Source organism: Hemitrygon akajei, chromosome 22 (genome assembly GCF_048418815.1).
Source record: "Hemitrygon akajei chromosome 22, sHemAka1.3, whole genome shotgun sequence".
NCBI lineage: Eukaryota > Metazoa > Chordata > Chondrichthyes > Myliobatiformes > Dasyatidae > Hemitrygon > Hemitrygon akajei.
The window spans coordinates 34,168,773-34,189,102 of record NC_133145.1 but is presented as its reverse complement, the minus strand read 5'-3'; the positions used below and the strand labels follow the sequence as shown (position 1 = coordinate 34,189,102).

Genomic DNA, 20,330 nt, shown 5'->3' with positions numbered 1-20,330 from the left:
AATGCTCTCCACAGTACATCATGCTATTCATGCTACTGTCTTTGCTGAAATACCAAATCTCCTCAATCCCCTGATGAACTACAGCTGCTGGTGTGCATTCTTTGTAATTTTATCAATATGTTGCACCCAGGATAGATCTTCAGAGATGTTGGCATCCAGGAACTTGAAGCTGCTCACTGCTTCCACTGCAGATCCCTCGTTGAGAACTGCTGGATGTTTTAATTTCCCTGTTCTGAAGTCCACAAGCAACTACTTGACCTTACTTATGTCAAATGCAATGTTGTTGTGACACCACTGGGTGATAGCACTGAACTAGTCAATCTATCTCACTCTTGTATGCCTCTTCATCCATCATCTAAGATATTGCCATCAACAGATAGGTCAATGGCAAATTTATGATTGGAGTTGAGCAGTGCATTGGAGCTTTTCCAATAAAATTCAACACAAACTCAAGTTTTCTGTCTAGCACAATGTAGCTTTCAGGAATCAATATTGAATTTAACATGGTCAGACAATCAACCTTTCCCATTTGATCTGAGCTGGCCAGTGCTGATGCAGGATCATCCAAATGTAATATTAACTTAGTTTTTCTCTATAGATGCCAACTGACTTGTTAAGAATTTCAGATTTCCAGTAACAACTCTGTTTTGTATCTGAAGCATTGTTTTCTTTCCTCTATCCTTTCTACTTTCTCTCAACTATTTCCCCTCTATTTCAACACCTCTAGATCTATCAGCCATTATTACCGAGTATTCTTTGATGGCAACATCAGCAAACCGTCCTTTCCCATCCATCACAGTCATCGCGTTTGTACTTCCCACCCCTTCCCGTTCTCTACAACTTTAATCAGTTTCCTTACTTTTCACATTCCTATGAAAAAATCAGTGACTGGAGATACTAACACTTGCTTCTTCATTGATGTTGCCTGACCTATTGAGTTTTCCCAAAATTCTTAAACATTATGCTTAATTTTTTGACTTGACATAAAAGCCAAGGGTCTTGTAAGTCATTAAGTGCAGTGTTCCACTATGAGTGAAAAAAAATATTAGCCCGAGAACTGACTACAGAACCCATTTAGTTTATACTAGATAAACTCCTTACCTAATACTGTCAACCAGACTTCCGGTTCCCTTCAGAAATCCCACTTTTGTTTTCAGATAGGACAATCAATTTTATTACAGTCACAAATTTTGCTAGTGTTAATACAGACCAGTCATTAATCTACAAGAACAGAAACATGTGCAGATTTATTTTATCCAGAAGCTCACATTAATTGAAATAAAATGTGGTAAAAAATATCAACTTCAGGAACAGGGAAATCTGAAAAAAATGGGATAAAAGCTTCATAAAAATCTTAAACAGGCTCAATCATTGAATAATTCAAATCCCAATGAAGAATTGAAAAATAGCTCTGAATAAATGCCCCTGGCCAAGATTGTTGCTTCGTGATAACTGAACATCCAATTCAGTTTCATTTAAACTAATTTCAACATTTTGCTTAGCGTTTTAGGATCATATTCTCTAGCTTAGCTTGTTATTTTTGTACAAAATCTGAACAGCTGGGTACTGTGACAAGCAAGAAGGAGTTACATTAGGAATTTATTAGGAAATAAAATTATTTAATATTCCATCAACACGATTATTGAAGAACCAAACATAAAAGTATCTATATATTTAGTATCACAAACACAAGAAAAATCTGCAGATGATGGAAATCCAAGGCGCTATATATATATGTGATTAGTTGACGGACAGTGATCTCTAATGCTGCAAAATTTATTCTCAAGGTTGCCCAGGACATGCATTTATAATGGTCAATTTTGCAGAATACTAGGATTCTACTTCCAAGTGATTATATGAAATTAACTGTGGACACAAAGTCAAGGCAACTGCCTTCACATAATGCATTGTGACAAACTGAACACACATTTGCCTAGTATTGTTAACCTTATAAAAGATACATTTATAGTCACCTGAACTCAAAGGGTACTAATATCCTGGCGGGATTGTTTAATATAGCTGTTAGGGAGGGTTTAAACTAAGTTGGCAAGGGGAAGGAAACCAGGGTGTTAGGATCAAGGAAGAGGAAAATAGAAATAAGTCAAAGATACTGTGCAGCAAAGACTGCAAGAAGGACAGGCAGGTGAATAGACAGGGTAATTTGCTGTGCAATAGAAATATAGCAAAATCGGTAACAGATACTGATCTAAATGTACTGTACTTAAATGCACGCAGCATTAAAAATAAAGTGGCTGACCTTATTGTACAGCTACAGGTTAAAAGATATGATATTGTAGCCATCACCGAGTCATGGCTAAATGATGGATATGATTGGGAGCTGAATGTCCAAGGATACACAGTGTATCGGAAAGATAGCAGGGTAGGTAAAGGGGGTGGCGTGGCCCTGATGGTAAGCAACGATATCAAATCACTGGAAAGAAGGGACACAGGATCAGAAGAGGTAGAATCCTTATGGGTCGAGTTAAGAAATGGCAAGGGTAAAAAGCCATCAATGGCAGTTATGTACAGGCCTCCAAACAGCAGCCAGGATGTGGACAAGTTACAGCTGGAAATAGAAAAAGCGTGTCAGAAGGATAATGTCAAGATAATTATGGGGGATTTTAATATGAAAGTGGATTGGGGAAGTCAGGAAGGTACTGGATCTCAGGAGAGGGAGTTTGTAGAATGCCTATGGGATGGCTTTTTGGAGCAGCTTGTCCATATGATCAAGTTCAGTTTCAAATTTGAAAAGGAGAAGCTGGTATCAGGTTTATTGATATTTCAGTGGAACAAAGGAAATTATAGTGGTATGAGAGAGGAACTGGCTTAAGTTGATTGGAATAGCAAGCTAGATAGAAGGACAGTAGAGCAGAATTGGATGAAATTTCTACAAGAAATAAGGAGAGTGCAGGAAAAATATATTCAAAGAAAAAAGAAAATCATGAATGGAAAAATGGCACAAATGTGGCTAGCAAGAGAGGTTAAGGCTAAAATAAAAGCAAAAGAGACGGTGTACAAAGATGCAAAAATTAGTGGGAAAACTGAGGACTGGACAACTTTTAAAGACTTACAGAAGGAAACTAAGAAAGTCATTAGGAAAGAAAAAGATGAATTATGAAAGGTAGTTGGCAATTAACATAAAAAAGCATAATAAGAGTTGTTTTAAATATATTAAGAGTAAAAGAGTGACTCGGGTAGATATAGGACCGATTGAAAATGATGCTGGAGAAATTATAATGGGTAACAAAGAGATGGCACAGGAACTAAATGAGTATTTTGCATCAGTCTTCACAGTGGAAGACAATAGCAACATACCTGATAGCCAGAGGTCTCAGGGAATAGAATTAGGTACAGTCAAGATTACTAGAGAGAAAGTGTTTGGGAAGCTAAATGGACTAAGGATAGATAAGTCTCTTGGACCGGATGAGGTGCACCCACGAGTTCTGAAGGAGGTGGCTTTGGAGATTGGGGAGGCATTGGAAATGATCTTCCAGGGATGAATAGACTCTGGCATGGTTCCAGAGGACTGGAAGGTCACAAATATAGTTCTGCTTTTTAAGAAAAGAGGGAGGCAGAAAAAAGAAAATTATTGGAGTCGATCCTCAAGGACGAACTTATGAAATACCTCGAGGTGCATGACAAGATAGGCCCAAGCCAGCATGGTTTCATGAAGGGAAGATCCTGCCTCACCAACCTATTGGAATTTTTTGAGGTAATCTCAAATAAGATTGACAAGGGAGAGGCTGTGGATGTTGTGTATTTGGATTTTCAAAAGGCCTTCTATAAGGTGCCGCATAAGAGGCTGCTTAATAAGTTGAGAGCCCAAGGAATTACAAGCAAGATATTGGAATGGGCGGAACATTGGCTGATAGGCAAAAAGCAAAGTGTGGGAATAAAGGGATCCTATTCTGGTTGGTTGCTGGTTACTAGTGGTGTTCCGCAGGGGTTGGTGTTGGGGGCGCTTCTTTTTACACTGTATTTATCGATGATTTAGATTATGGATTAAATGGTTTTGTGGCTAAGTTTGCGGATGACACCAAGACAGATAGAGGAGCAGGAAGTGTTGAAGAAACAGAAAGGTTACAGAGAGACTTGGTCAGTTTAAGAGAGTGGGCAAAGAAATGGCAGATAAGATACAATGTTGAGAAATGTACAGCTGTACATTTTGGAAGAAGAATAATTGGGCAGATTATTATTTAGATGGGGAGAAAATTCAAAAATCGGAAGTGCAAAGGGACTTGAGGGTCCTCGTGCAGGATACCCTAAAGGTTAACCACCAGGTTGGATCGGCAGTAAGGAAAGTGAATGCTATGTTGGCATTCATTTCAAGAGGTATAGTGTATAAGAGTAAGGAGGTGTTGATGAGGCTCTGTGGGGCACTGGTGAGACCTCATTTGGAATACTGCATGCAGTTTGGGACCCCTATCTTAGAAGGGATGTACTGATGTTGGAGAGAGTTTAGAGAAGATTTACAAGGATGATTCCTGGAATGCAGGGGCTAACATATGAGGAGCGTTTGTCGGCTCTTGGACTGTATTCATTAGAGTATAGAAGAATGAGAGGGGATTTAATAGAAACATTTTGAATGTTGAAAGGGTTGGACAGAGTAGATGTGAAAAGGCTGTTTCCCTTGTTGGGTGAGTCCAGGACAAGAAGCCACAGTCTTAGAATTAGAGGGTACCCATTTAAAACAGAGATGAGGAGAATTTTTTTTTTAGCCAGAGGGTCGTGGATTTATGGAATTTGTTGCCACATGCAGCTGTGGAGGCCTGATCATTGAGGGTGTTTAAGGAGGTGATTGATAGGTATCTAATTAGTCAGGGTATCAAGGGATATGTGGAAAAGGCCAGAAATTGGAACTAGATGGGAGAATAGTTTAGCTCATGCTGGAGTGGCGGAGCAGACTCGATGGACCGAATGGTCTACTTCCGTTCCTTTGTCTTGTGATCTTGTGATAGTCCTCAACGTAGTTTTATTGAATCCAATGTAAGTAAATAGGTGACAAACATGCAACAAGTGTAAATGCTTGAATTAATCCCTGAGAATTGCATGATATAGGTCAGATTACATCATTCATTTGATAATTAAAGAACAAATTTCTACCCCCTTCCTTCTCAGTTCTGAAGAAGGGTTGCAGCCCCAAACGTCGACTCTTTATTTATTTCTACAGATGTTGCCTGACCTGTTGAGATTCTGCAGCATTTTGTGTGTGTTACTTTGGATTTCCAGCATCAGCAGATGTTTTCATGTTTACATATTTCTTATGTTTCAATTATTTCTGACCAGCAATCTTTTGTAACTGCTGTATGCCAATATTCTCTAAAGATAACCCAGGAGAAAGCTTAGATGAGTTATTTCATTGCCATTTTAGTCATTCTAGATCTTCAGTTTTATTGCGTCTGAAACCATAAAGCTGCCAACTTCCATCTGATCTACTTGGGTACTCAAACTCCATGGCAAGCATAACGTTGGTTGGTACCACTTGAAGGATTGTAACATTAGTTAAATGATGCAACACTGTTTAGTGTGGAAGTTGCTCCAGCCTCTCTCAGCAAGAAGTTTCTAAATTTGCCAGTGATACCATATTGCGAGAGCTAGTCAGCTAGACGGTATTAAAGAGGGTGACTAATTACAGCAGGAATAAATTTAAAGAATGGACAATTAAGGTAAAACACCAGGTAGTGCATGCTAGTAAGAATAAGGGGTAATTTATTACTTGGAAGGTGCCAATCCACCAGTCATTTAAATTGTTACTATACATTAGCTAGACCAGAAAAGAAGAACAGGCACTATGGAAACACGAGGCACTATGGTTTAGGTTCCAGTGAAACAGAATTCAAAAACAGGAAGTTATCTGAATCTGCACCAAACATTGGCTACACCACACTTAGAATTCAGGAATGCATCAGTTGGCCCCTGAAGTTTGCCCTAATGTTCAACAAAAGCATGATTGATCTGCCCCAGTATAGTAGATAATTATTTTTTCATGCTAATCAGATACAGTACTGTAATTTATGAAGCTATCAGCACCAGAAGCACTGAAGCCATTAAATAAACACAACAGGGTAAGAAATCAAAAAAATAAGACATCTGCTCCAAATGCAGGCAGCTGGTAATTACTAAGCAACATTATTAAATTAATGAAAAGACAAGGTCAAACTTTCATATGCAGTATGGCCAGAACAGTAGCAAATTATAGTTTTAGCTTAGAAAATGATTTGATTCATCAAAGTAAAACAAAACAAGTATCCTGTAACACACACAGAATGCTGGAGCAAGTCAGCAGATCAATCAGCAGCAATGGAAACGTATAAACAGTTGACCACTCAGCTCAAAATGTTGACTGTTTCATCAATTCTGTAAGTTCTGCCTGACCTGCTGAGTTCCTCCAGCATTCTGTGTTGCTCTAGATGTCCAGCATCTACAGAATCTCTTGTGTTTACAAGTATCCTGCAGTTAGTTTTCTTCCACCCACTATCCCTGCCCACCCCACCTCACCAAAGTTCATATCAGGTTAAAATCAAGAGTAAACTGGAAAGAATAAACTAAAAGGAATCAAGGAAGATGGTTAAGGTACCACACTGGCCAGACTTCATATGTAGATCCTCCTCAGTTACAGTCGGTTTTCACTCATGTGAACTACTTGTAACCTGTCAAATGCATCTTGCCAGTCTCCAAAACACTTGTTTACATATACAGACTGTACATAAGTTGGGTATTGATAACCAGTGGAGGACCAGTACTGCAAAACTGCTAAGAAACTAGAATAATAGACACAAATTTTAAAAACAAGCCCAAATGCCAAACATTAGAGTTTGATTGTTAAAATCTTTTCCAGACAAGTCAACCTTCTATAGTTTGAAACAAAGGAACAGTCCTGTGATAATTGGGACACCTTTGTTAAAATCTGTATTTCAGGCCTCAGCACAAAAATCACATTTGAATAATTAGAAACCAGTATTTTCATATGTTATCCAATCCAGTTTCAAGTTTAGCAAAAGTATCTTAAAAGGATTTGACAAAATTTATTCAGGAAGAATTGATGAGGTTAACAGAACTAATGGTAATTTAATTAGTCCATGCATGACAGAAAGTCTAAGGTTCAGACTTAAGTTGTTGAGGAAAGAACAACTGGCATCATGTAAGCAGCACTGAACCAAATGGAATTGTGGAGAGAATAAGTGCAAATAGTTTAAATTAATAATGCAATATTGATAATTAATTTGGCATAATTTTCATAGGAAGTTTATGATATACAGTATTATGTTTCCATGACAGATACAGGACATTAACTTTTAAGACAGATACTATATATACTTCATATACATTCTTTATTTCTCAAGCAGGTATTTACAAGTTCACTTTTTTCATAATCTTCTAATATAATATACGTAAGTATATTGCAATCAATTGTTATCCGAAGCGTCCAGTTACTCACAGGGTTTTAGAGAGGGTTACCCATTTGTAACATTAAAAAAATACAAATTCTATATTAAAATAAACAAAAAGAGCATATTTGTAACTGGACAACCCCATTGTTTCCACTGCCTGTATTTTAGGTATCTAACATCTACCTGCTTTCAACTAACTCAGTCTTTGAAGAAAATCCCAGGCAGCATTAAGAAACTGAAGTTTTTGAAAGGCGTCAATGCAAACTTAATAAATACATCACAATTGTTAGAAATGTAACTCAGGAGCAAGTGAGTACTGTAATCTTAACAGGAAGCTCCTTAGGTGCAAAATATTTTTTAAAAATTCAAAAACTGAACTTGTGGTACTGATGCTTATGTTATATGTAATCAGTTTCTGTTTATAATTTACTGTCCAATACCTAGGGTCTCACAAAAAGCAAATTTATTCAATTGTAAGCTTACTTTAATTATACATGTTCAAATAATAGCTGTTCAGAGACCATTTTATTTTTGCTTTCTACTTTATAGTTATCTACCTTCTTTAAATTTTCATAATTTTCATGGTCTTCAAAGACAAATTGGTCAGATAGAAATAAGCAGCCATCCATTGAATTGCTGACTTCAGACACCCCTCTAAGCAGAGTGGAAGTTGAAGGACAATGGAGGGGGACGGATAAAGTAATTCAGTCAACTATTTCTCATTTCCAATTATTGATAAAATGTACATTTGATTCTTTACCTCCTCACCAATCTATTACAGAGTTTTCTAAATTTCACCTGATGGCACCTTGCTCATTTCAAAACAATACAGACATATAATCAAACTATGTATATAAGCTATCTTATGTATTTATATTTATCGTATTTTTTATTGTGTTCTCTACCTTATTGTGGACTTTTGTGCTGCATCAGGTCCAGGTTAACAATTTTTTTATGTTCTCCTTTACATCTTTCATAGTACAAAAAACCCAACATGTACAGCCTGTACATACAAACAAGTGTTTGAGAGTCTGGAATGAGTATAAATATTCATACTAACAAGTAATATTACCAAACTTTACAATCTATTTATTCCCTCAGTTTTTGATATTAATTACTGATGCATTATTATTTTTTAAAATTAAATATACCGTAGCATCTTTGCTGCCTCCTCTCGATTTACCACTGTGTCTTTCACCGCCCTGCCACATTTTGTTGGTGTGCAGCCTGTGAAAAATTTTAAAAAAAAACTAAAATCAGGATTCTCTTATGCGCAGTTCATGATATCATCTTAGTTTTGTATTCAACAACAGGAAAGCCTGCAAACTTCGTATGGCACCACTACATATCAATGGACTCAGATAATGCAGTTAGTTCAGAGTATCTTGTACTTACATCCCATTCATGATGCAACTTATTCTCTTTCATACCTGCCATTAACTTATTCTACCTGGTAACTAACAGTAACCAACAAACCTAGCAGCAAACCTTCAGGAAATCCACAGAGAGAATTTGCATGGGTCACTAAAACGATACCCAAGGTCAGGGTCAAACCCAGGCAGCTGAAGCAAAAGCTACTTTTGTGCTACTTTTATTTAAGTTCACTCTTGTCATTTGAGATGCAGCATTAATGCTTCTAAACTGACAATATGCATTTCAACACATTTCTGCTAACATCTTGCAAGACATGGAAGTCCGATTTTCTTCAAAAGAGACCTTCATCTGCAGTCTCCATTCTCAGATTTATCTAAATGGATGATTTTGTTGGGCCTAATCAACTTGAAGCCATGTAGTGATGATTTGAAAAGGGGCAAAGTCACCAAGTCCCAAGTGCAGAATAGAATCCATTGCATTCTCAGTACACCTTTTGTAGACATCGAAGCCACACAACCAGCTATCCTGTCCATCAAAGCTTTCAACCTTGCTTCTGATTTTGTATATCATTCAGCAGCATGAAAACTAATAGAAGTTTCAAATAATTATTTCAAGAAATGAAATTACAAATTCAACTAATTATTCTTCAATACACTTAATTAAAATCAAAATATGAAGCCATACACAGGTTAAAAAATGTAACTAACATACTTCCTTTTGATTCCCAATAGGCCAACAAACCCCATTCAAGAGTCCTGTTAGTGCTGATTCAGGAGCTGAAAGCCCAAATGAATGGCAAAGCAATTTGTTGATCCCATTTATGAAATCTAGCAGCAGGAAAAAAATCGTTGACCGATCACAGCCAATACATTCAAATTTCCGCAGTCAGACCAATAAACCCAAAGCTGTGTCACCTGTATCAAAAATACTGCTGAAGGACAAGCAAAACCCAGCAAAATCCGCTTATTGAAGACCAGTTTCCTTTGGACAAATCATTTGCAAAGTATTAGTTCTACCAAACTATATTTAAAATTCTCATTAATACACTCCACTCACCACTTCAATTTCAGCTGCATTCACTGGGTTTACAAAATTATATAAAAATTTGTAGAAAATAACACTTTTTTAAAAGCTTTTTCACTCTGGGAAAAAAAAGCTTGGGAAAGGCTAGCTGTCTTTGTAGGTGAAAAAGTGCATTATAATGGTAGACTACACCTATCTTTCTTTCACTGCCTTGTACTACTGGATGGATGACTTTGATTTTGAGGTTTCAGATTGTAGAGTGATACAATTCTTCTGTGTCTGGTCACAACTCACTGCACCTCTTAGATTCTGTGTTTAGGTTTCTGCTGATCCATCTAATGCATACTTTTATGAGATTGAGCTTACATTATACAAGAATTGTATCTCGGGTGTTTTACCACTGTTTCAACCTATCTGCAAATAAGATCAGGTAATTTTATCCCCCCCATGTCAGTACATTCATTACCAAACAGCAGCTGGCAACTATGCTAATCTGGCAAAATGTGCCTGGATCTGTACTCTGTTAACAGGTGACTCAGGTGAAGTGGATTATTGACATTTACTTTATAGTAGTACAAATTACATTCACCTCATCTACTCATCTCCCAGGGTGAGCTTAAAATAGCATTCCTGGGGATTGTTAATGGAAGAAAAATTGACATTTTGTCTTTAAAGGCCATGTGGTGAACACACTTTTTCCACTTCCTTGGTTCTCTATTTAGCGAAATTATTTTGAGTGTTGAGCATTTATTCTCAGGTGTTTTCCAGATACACGGAAGAAGAAACTATTTCAGTTGATATTTTTAACTCAGAATCAGGATCAGGTTTAATATCACCAACATTATGTCATGAACTTTGTCTTTGCAGCAGCAGTACAATGCAATACATTATCATAGATAAAAAACATGAATTACAGTAAAAATATATTAAGCAGTTAAATTAAATAAGAAGTGCAAAAAATAGAAATATTAAAGTATGAGACAGTGTTCGTGTATTTAATGTCCATTCAGAAATTGGTTGCCAGAGGGGAAGAAGCTGTTCCTGAATCATTGAATGTGTGCCTTCAGGCTTCTGTACCTCCTTCCTGATGGCAGCAAAGAGAATGAGGCATGAGCAGGGTGATGTGCATCCTTAATGATGGATGCTGTCTTCTTAAGGCATCGCTCCTTGAAAATATCTTGGATACTATGGAGGCTAGTGTCCATGATGGAGCTGACTGTTTACAACTCTTTGCAGCTTCCTTTGATCCTATGCAGTAGCCCAGGGGTGTCAAACTCATTTTAGGTCACGGGCCGGATTGAGCAAAATGCAGCTTCAGGCGGGCCGGATCAGCCGGACGCATGCGAACGCAGCTTTCGTTGCCTCCGTTTTATCAGCCTGCACTCATGTGTCTCAGTCTCTGCTATAACTACAAAGTGTTTCACTTTACAAATTTCGTTTCTTATGAAGAAGACTGCCGAGCAAGACTGCCGAATAAACACTAAAAACCCTGAAAACCTGCTACCTGAAGAAACTCAGCATTAGCCATATCATACGCCATAGGTGCTTCGATTACTGGGGCCAGCTTTAATAGTAATTAGATATTATCTCGCGGGCCAAAGATAATTCCACCGCGGGCCGGATTTGGCCCGCGGGCCTTGAGTTTGACATATATGCAGTAGCCCATCCCTCCCCCCTTCCCAATACCAGACGGTGATCCAGCCAGTTAGAATGCTTTCCACAGTACACCTGTAGAAATTGCAAGTATCTTTGATGACATACAAAATCTCCTAATGAAATGTAGCTGCATCGATATATTGGGCCCAGGATAGATCCTCAGAGATACTGACACGAAAGAACTTGAAATCGCTCACTCCTTTCACTTCTGGTCCCTCTCTGAGGACTGGTGTGTGTTCCCTCGTCTTACCCTTATTTGGTCTTACTGATGTTGAATGCAACTGTGAATGAAGAGTGGAATGTAAGCAAAGAGGGGTCTTACTCGTGGACAATAAAGACAGAAGTCACCAGAGGACGATGATATTAACAACTATATCAAAACTGTTTAAGTATCAAAAAGAAACATAGCAAACCAGGATCCTCATCACAGAGGACATCCACAGGCTATAAAGAGTGCAGTCTCTTCCAGTTAACATAAATTGTGGCTACCCAGGCTAGATTCCAGGCTAGCACATTAATGGCATAGAAGAATGGCAATTTAGAAAAACTTGTAGAAAATTTAAAGCTGTATCTGAATCTGGCACCACATTTTTGGAAAATGTTGCAAGGAAAGCTACGGAAGTGAGTGGAACATCAGCAAACTGAGGCTTAGAGGAGCTCTGAATGCATTACAAGTATCTGGGAGGGTTGGAGTGAACATGGTGGGGCTAAGTATTGACAGTGAAGAACAAAGGAAGCCAACACAGGGAAGGAAGATGAGAAAATCTATGGAGAGAAAGGTGAAGGCAAGGGAACAAAAGAACAGTACCAGTCTCTAGATCAGAGCTACTGCCAATTCCAAAGTGAATGCCCTGAAGGAAGATAAAGATTAACATACCTCAGCTCATCACAAAACCAGTCTCCCCCTCCAATGGACTCCAAATATACTTCTCACTGCCTCAGTAAAGCAGCCAACATGATCAAAAGAATAGAGAGATGTTCTTTTGGAACAGAGGAGGAATTTCTTTAGCCAGAGAGTGGTTAATCTGTGGAATTCATTGCCATAAGCGGCTGTGGAGGCCAGGTCATTAGGTATATTTAAGGCAGAGGTTGATAGATTCTTGATTGGTCAAGACATTAAGGGATACAGGGAGAAAGCAGGAGATTGGGACTGAGGGAGAAAATGGATCAGCCACGATGAAGCAGCGTAGCAGACTCGATGGGCCAAAGGCTTAATTCTGCTCCAATATCTTATGGTCTAAAAGCCCCACGCATACCAGTCATTCTCTCTCTCCCCTCCTTCCAGTAGGCAGAAGATTTAAAAAGCCTGAAAACACGTACTCAAAGGCAGCTTGCATCCCACTGTTAAAACTACTGAACAGACCACTTGCACGGTAAAATGGACTCTTGATCTATCTTGCCTTGGCCGCGTTCTTTATTCCCTGCCAGCACTGCATTTTCTCTGTTACAGTAATGCATTACTTTGCATTCTACTATTGATTTTCCCTTGTACTACTTCGAGGTTCTGATATGATGAAATTTTCTGTATGATAGCATGCAAAATTAAGTTTTCACTGTATCTCCATACATGTGACAATAATGCACCAATGCCAGCTGTTGTCAGAAATGCAAGAATACATCAAGGAATAAGCAAGAGGAAAGAAGCTTGTCTGCGATAATTGCTGTTGCAATTATGAAATGGAGTCGAGATGATAAAGCAAAACTGCTTTAACATAGGGAGGAGAGATACAATAATATATACCTCTAAATATTTTGGTATTGAGATCACTCTTTCACTGACTCACTGTGCTCCCAGATTCAGTGCTCTTTCTTACCTCTGCCCTATTTTACTACTGTATGTTACACAGAATGGAAATGCTCTGACCCTGATATTATCTCCAGATAACATAAAATTAGAAATTAAGATTAAAATCAGATGAAGGGAAGCTTTTAAATTAGCACAATTAGAAAAAAAATCCATCGAAAGCACAACTGGCTATAAAGAAGTCCTCCAACCTCTCATTTATGCTAACATAAATCTGGATTGCATTAATTACTTCGAAGTTGAAGTTCTTCTAATTGAGTGCAATGTGTAATCCACAGAAAACAGAATGAATTCACTTAAAAGCATAATGCAGACTAATTTGTATTTAAATATAAGCAAACAAAAGAGATCCAGTGAACATATTGGCAGAATTAACTATGCAAATTGGTAACAGTTTAACCAGTGATTAATTATTCAAACCCTTCTCAAGATGGAGCCCTCTTTACAAGAATGCTTTGGATTATCTACTACTTTCTAAAACTTTTCACCATTTAAAATAAACAATCAAATGATGGAAGATAAAGATGTTTGTAAACTAAGGTATGATCCAGTACAACAAAATCACATGGGGCAGCATGTTAGTGTAATGGTTAGCACGATGTCTTACAGTATGGGTGACCCAGGTTCAATTCTGCTGCTGCCTGTAAGGAGTTTGTACATTTTTCCCCATGTGAGTCTCCTCTGCAGTCCAAAAGCCTACCGGTGGGAGGTTAATTGGTCATTGTAAATTGTCCCATGATTAGGCTAGGATTAAATCAGGGGACTGCTAGTCAGCATGGCTCAAGGGGCTGGAAAGGCCTATTCTGCGTTATTAGCTATACGGATGGATGAATAAATAAATAATCAACCAACCATTCATAGGTCACATTAATTCAATGCCAGTTCTTAGTAAGCTTGGTAACATCACATCATCTGATAGTCCCCAAATACAGCCTGCCTGCTTCACAAACCCAGCTAAACAGTCATCAGCTTAAACTGCAGCAATCCCCAACTTTAAAACAAACATTTGCTGCAAAACAATACTTTTCAAGTTCAAGTTTGTTGTCATTCAACTATACACATGTATACAGCTAAACAAAACCTTGATCCTCTGGGGTCATATAGCTGCGATCCAAAACATACAATCAGAAAACTAATACCTGCACAAATCCTGAGTGACATGTGATGCGAAGTGCCTGTTTATGTCAGACTACGTAATGATACTGCCACTACTATAATCAAACAAACAGTTGTATAAATATGCAAAACAGCAGCAATAAAAGGTGAAAAGTGACCAGTGCAAGATGAGAGTGTATCTGTGAGTTGGGGAGTAGAGGGTGGGGTGGGGGGGTCTCGGAAGGACATTCAGACAAAACGTACATGCATGCCGGGTGGCAGCAGGGTGTTAAGAAGTCTAATCGCCTGGGTAAGAAGGTATTACCCACTCTGACAGCTCTTGTTCTTATGCTGGCTTTTACTGGCAATACAAGAATAACATTCAATTTCCTACACATGCTGCAGAATAATTCATCAGCTTTAAAAAGACTGTTAATTCATTTGCTGTTGAGATTACATTCCCCAGATCTCTGTTCCACCTTCTCCCTCATCCTCTTCTCAATCTATTTTTACATCATTCAGTAAAAATGTGAGGTGCAGTTGGGAAGCAAAATCAAAATGTCATAGAAATGGAATGCCTCCTACTTAAGGGAACCATGTAATTAGATATCTTCTCAAAAAAGAATGCACAGTTCAGTGTAATCACTTATAATGACAGTGAATAAAAGATCATCACTCTCATCAGCTACTTAAATAAACTCCAATTAAGATTCAAATCATATAGTTTCTCCAACAGAATAAACATATTTTTAAACTGATAGTACATAACAGAAGCCAGGGGAAAAAGTAGTTCATATATTTCCAAGTTCATTATCTTCACGCACAACTTTTTCATCATAGTATCCAGATGTATTGCTGGCTGGTGGTGTAGTAGCATCAGCGCTAGACTTCAGAGCGAAGGCTCCCGAGTTCGAATCCAGCCGGCTCCCTTGCACGCTTTCCATCTATGCTGGGTTGAGCGTCAAGCTAGCAACTCAGCAAACTCATAAAAACAAGAAAGCCTGCTAAAAATAACGCCGTCATGACGGCATCCTGATGACTCCACTCAGAGTTAAGAGTTTTCTCTTCTTCTTCTTCTATCCAGATGTATTTCTAGCAACACCATAGTTTTTTCCTCTACCATCTTAATTCAAATACTCATTTTAATATTCTGACAAAACTCCCAATATGTTTTGCACTAATATCTCTTTTGATTATTCACTCTTTTCTGGAAAAATACTGGAAAGATGTCTTCCAAACTCTATCCCAAATACTTAATTACAATCTGGAACCTAACCTTTTGATTGCCCTTTTCGGCACGTGCAGAGAGGGGGACATGCACTTAAGTCCGACTAAACGTCGCACACTGTCTTTTGCTTCTCTGTTGGCCAGGCGTGCAGTTTTGCTCAGGTAGAGCATGCTGCCCCGCCCACATACGCGCAGTGGCTCAGGGACATCATGCCCAGCAATACACCTTGAGAAGATCCACTACTCAATCCTCAATTCAGAAATGAAGTTCCAAAAGGTGTGGGGACCCTTTCTTGAATATTTTCAAAATTCCCAGCCAGACTAAAGGTCCATCCTTTCTCCCTTTCCTCAGTACATAAATCCCTGACCTCCAGCATTTTCTGGTAAAACTCTTCGGACAGATTTGTTATCATACAACAGCCTATGTATTAGAAAAATACACCTTCTCTATACCAATGCAGCTCTGTGGAGACAAAGGTTCTGTTTAACCCTTTTTGTCAATGCATTGATGGCTTGGAGTTAGGGACTGGGAGGGGTGGGGTGATAATGTTTGTACTATGGGTGCATCTCTTACATGAATGTGAATTATACATTTGTTATGCACTGCACAATTCTCCTTTACACTATGTTCTCTTTATTTAAAAAAACAATAAAAATATTGTCGAAAGATTATTCATTCTTTGTATTCTTGGCTGGTAGTTGTAATCTGGTTTTACTTTATTCATAATTATTTATATGTTTGAAAATATGTATCTTATCCAGTTTCCTTCTGCATCTTCCCTTTTCCAAACATCATCGAGTCCAGAGAAATAATGAACTCCACACATGGATTCTAACTGGTCATAAATAGCTTCAGCCAATTAAAGTAGAAATATTAGAAATGCATCATTTGGTAAAATGACATTCCCCTAAAATGTTATCCCTATACTTTCCTTCCATAAACAACCTGCTGAGCTTTTCAAGCATTTACCTTCAATTCAAGCTTAATTGTCATTTAGCCGTATATGAATACAGTCGGCCCTCCTTATCCGTGAGTTCCACAAGCACAAATTCAACCAACCGTGAATTGAGAAAACCTGGAAGTGCTCTTCCAGCACTTGTTGCTCGAGCATGTACAGACTTTTTTTCCTTGTCATTATTCCCTAAACAATGCAGTATAACAAGTATTTACATAGCATTTACATTGTATTAGGTATTATAAGTAATGTAGAGATGATTTAAAGTATACGGGAGGATGCGCGTAGGTTATCATGAATCGGGATCGAAAAAAAACAGAAGTTCTCTTACTAAGTAAGTCGGAACAGGTACATCCGGTATTATTTAGCGTCAGTTAATCAAACGTTTGTCTTAATATATAGTATATATTTTACCTTTCTATGCATATAAAACACTTAAGAAACGTATGTATTTCAATAATTAAACCACTGTGTTGCTTGGTAATAATTGTAGCTTTCATCGGGGCAGGGCCTTTCTCACTTTATCCTTTAAAATTGTTCCAATCTTCGACCGACTGTAGCCTAACGCTTTTCCAATGACCAATGGCGTTTCACCTCCTTCCGATCGCTTTATTATTTCCACTTTATTTTCAATCGTGATCGTGGTTATTTTCGTGAACAGAAACACTGCAGATTCACAGCTCCGCCGGGTCCTAATGTCCACTGCGCTGTGACAGGTTAAATAAGCTCTGGGGTTCCGCTGGGTCCTAAAGTCCACTGCACTGAGACGGGTCAAATAAGGGACTTGAGCATCCGCGTTTTTTGGTATCCACGATGGGTGCCAGAACCAATCCCTCACAGATAAGGAGGGCCGACTGTACTCATGAATACAGCCAAGCGAGACCGCATTACCACGGGGTCAAGGTGCAAAGACACATTACCAACAGTCACACACAGTAAGCACACCCAAAGATCACGATCATGTAATGAGAAATCCAAGCCCCACCTCCCCCACTTCCTCCCCACCCCCTGACACCCATGGCTTAATGCATACAAGTGAATAAACCCACATAGAATATCAGTAAAAATACAACATGGAATATGGATGTATTGTTACGAACCCCGTAACTGGGTCACCTACCAGCAAAGATAGAGAGGTCCGTTGAAGTCTGATGGTACTATTTTTGACAGTATTTATTGATAAAAATACACAAAAATAATAGCAATGCAAACATACAGATAATATACGTCGTCAACACTAAATCTAAAAGTGCGGGTATAATAATAATCAATAAGAAATAAGCTCTATCGTTGTCTAAGGGATAATGTATTGTCCGATGGAAATATAAAAGTCACTCAGTTCATTCAGGCTGCAGCTTTTTGGTTGGAGAGAGACAGATTTTAGAAACTTGCCAGCTTTTCCTTTTTATGATGTCGATCCTTCCAGAGTTCCATTGGTGTTGGTTTCTCCTTTAGCTAAAGCCGTTCTTCCGTGATAAGGCCCCAATCCCGGCAAAGGGAAAGGACGCACGCGAGCCCCCCACCGGCTGTCGCTATTAAACGCTGTCACGGGATTTCTAGCGTCTCTCCTGGTGCGTCTGAAGGGGTTGTTCCCCATACCCTCTTTTATCCTTACTCACGGGGTCTCAGATGTCAATCAGGTTGGGATGATGCAATCCCTCAACCAGCCCACTCTGGTCATTCCCTGAGGGCTTCAATGAATAGTACAGTACTCAATACACAATTCCGTCTCCAAGAGACAATAGTCGTTATCAATGGTTCTGCCTTTCTGGGGGCCAGGACACATTCCAAACCCTTGTGGATTCTGCATGTCTCTCTCTCATTTCCTGGGTCCCAGACCTGAAATAATAGCGATCTTGCGATCCTCAAAAAGGAGGGGGCTACTTTGTACCCTTTGGCCCTTCAGAGTTGTGGCACGTTCGTAACAGTATATAAACCATCCAAACCCCTCAGCCCACCAATATCATCTGTCAACTGGCCTCCAACGCCCACTAGGCGACACCGTGGCTTTGAAGCTCAGTCCTTGCATATACAAGCATATATATAACATTAGTAAAAACGCAACCAGACATATATACTGTATATGTATACAGTCCTGACCACTCATTTCATTTTAAATCTTCAGCTGTCACAACTGTTCTACGCCATCCCCAGGAGAACGCACTGGCTCGCAGGCCTCTCCTCTGGCGGCTGAAAAACAAGCAACCCCGCAGCTCAAGGCCCGAGTCCATTGAGTGTCGCTAAAGAAACCCTGCAGTGCCACAACAGAGCTTCACTCTCCACTGCTATACACATGGGCCAAAGGACCAGCTCCTGTGCTTCACTAATTCTATAAATCTGTAATTTATTGCCTCAATTTATACTGCTTATAAATATTGACCTACTGTTGTGTCATTGCCAAACTTTGGATGTATAGCTTTCATCAAATGTTATTTACGTCTTCGAGCCCTCAGTGGAGTTTAGCAGCTCATTTTGCCCTTAAAACTACTTCTGCTCCTTATTTAACCATGCCTTAAAGCAGGGATTTCCAACCTTGCTTTTGCCACGAATCCTTACCATTAACCAAGGGGTCCACAGACCCTAGGTGGGGGACCCCTGCTTTGAAGGAAGGAGAAAATGAATGTTCAGTCTGAAGACAAATTCTTTAAACAATGGCATCTTAAAATTAGAGTCGAATCACTTAGTAATGAAATATGGCCTCAGCGTTTCTCAAATGCAACAGTAAAAATCTGGAACTCTCCGCACAAAGTGGAGATTGATAGGTTATTAGATTGAGGCATGTTATGAACCTGCGGTCATTTACTGAGACTGTTTCTTTAAGGGTGCCTGACTGAGGCCGGACTATGTCAGTCACAGGCTGTGTGTGTGTGTGTGTGTGTGTGTGTGTGTGTGTGTGTGTGTGTGTGTGTGTGTGTGTGTGTGTGTGTGTGTGTGTGTGTGTGTGTGTGTGTGTGTGTGTGTGTGTGTGTGTGTGTGTGTGTGTGTGTGTGTGTAGGAGGAAGGGGGAGAGGAGGGGGGCGAGGAAGAGACTGGGGAAGCCGGTAGCTTCGGCTTGGAACTCTCCTAGGCCCACAAGGGTGGATTGATCATCGGCATGCAGAGCATAATGGAAAAGTGACTGTCACTTGGTATAATCCATAGCAGTGGATTTTGGGATATCCTGTGGGACCAGTTGTGTAACTCTTGCCTGGGAATGTTGTGTGGTAACCACTCGAAGATGATATTCTTGTGACAGGTCATTTTTGGTGATATTTCATATGTGGATTTGGAATGACACAATGTACAAGATCTACGGCGACTATTACTTTGTTTACCTGACGTGGAACCTGTGAAATACTTTGTACTTACCTTTTCTGTCCATTTCAACGTGGATTACAAATATCTCTCTCCCATCATTTATTATGTGGATGACTGAACTTTCCTACTTCACCATCTCAAGACTCTAAGCCTTGTTCCCCCAAGCTCGTTAGTTTGGGAGCTATATTTACACACATATATACACTTAACACTGTTAACTTTTGTATATCTTGGTTAAGTTACTATATTATAATTAGATACTAATAAAGATAGTGGTTTTAACATTAAAACCGGACTCAGTGTGAAATCTCTTGCTGCTGATTTGTTTCTAAAACATTGCAGTTCATAACAGGGAGTATAAATTCAAAGATTCCAAGTACGTATATTATCAATGCGTGCAGTATACAACACTGAGATTTGTCATCATAGACAGCTATGAAACAAACACCATGGAACCCCATCAAAGAAAACATCAGACACCTAAACAGCAAAAAAGAAGAGCAAATA

At 39.0% G+C, this 20,330-nt stretch overlaps 1 protein-coding gene across 1 annotated transcript in view; it reads right to left on the bottom strand.

Moving 5' to 3' along the window:
* ogfod3 (2-oxoglutarate and iron dependent oxygenase domain containing 3) overlaps positions 1 to 20,330 on the bottom strand; it is a 120,854-nt gene that overhangs the window by 69,187 nt on the left and 31,337 nt on the right. The window contains exon 3 of the mRNA XM_073025971.1: positions 8,543 to 8,618. Coding sequence (XP_072882072.1) covers positions 8,543 to 8,618 — 76 coding nt within the window. The remainder of the gene's footprint in view (positions 1 to 8,542; positions 8,619 to 20,330) is intronic.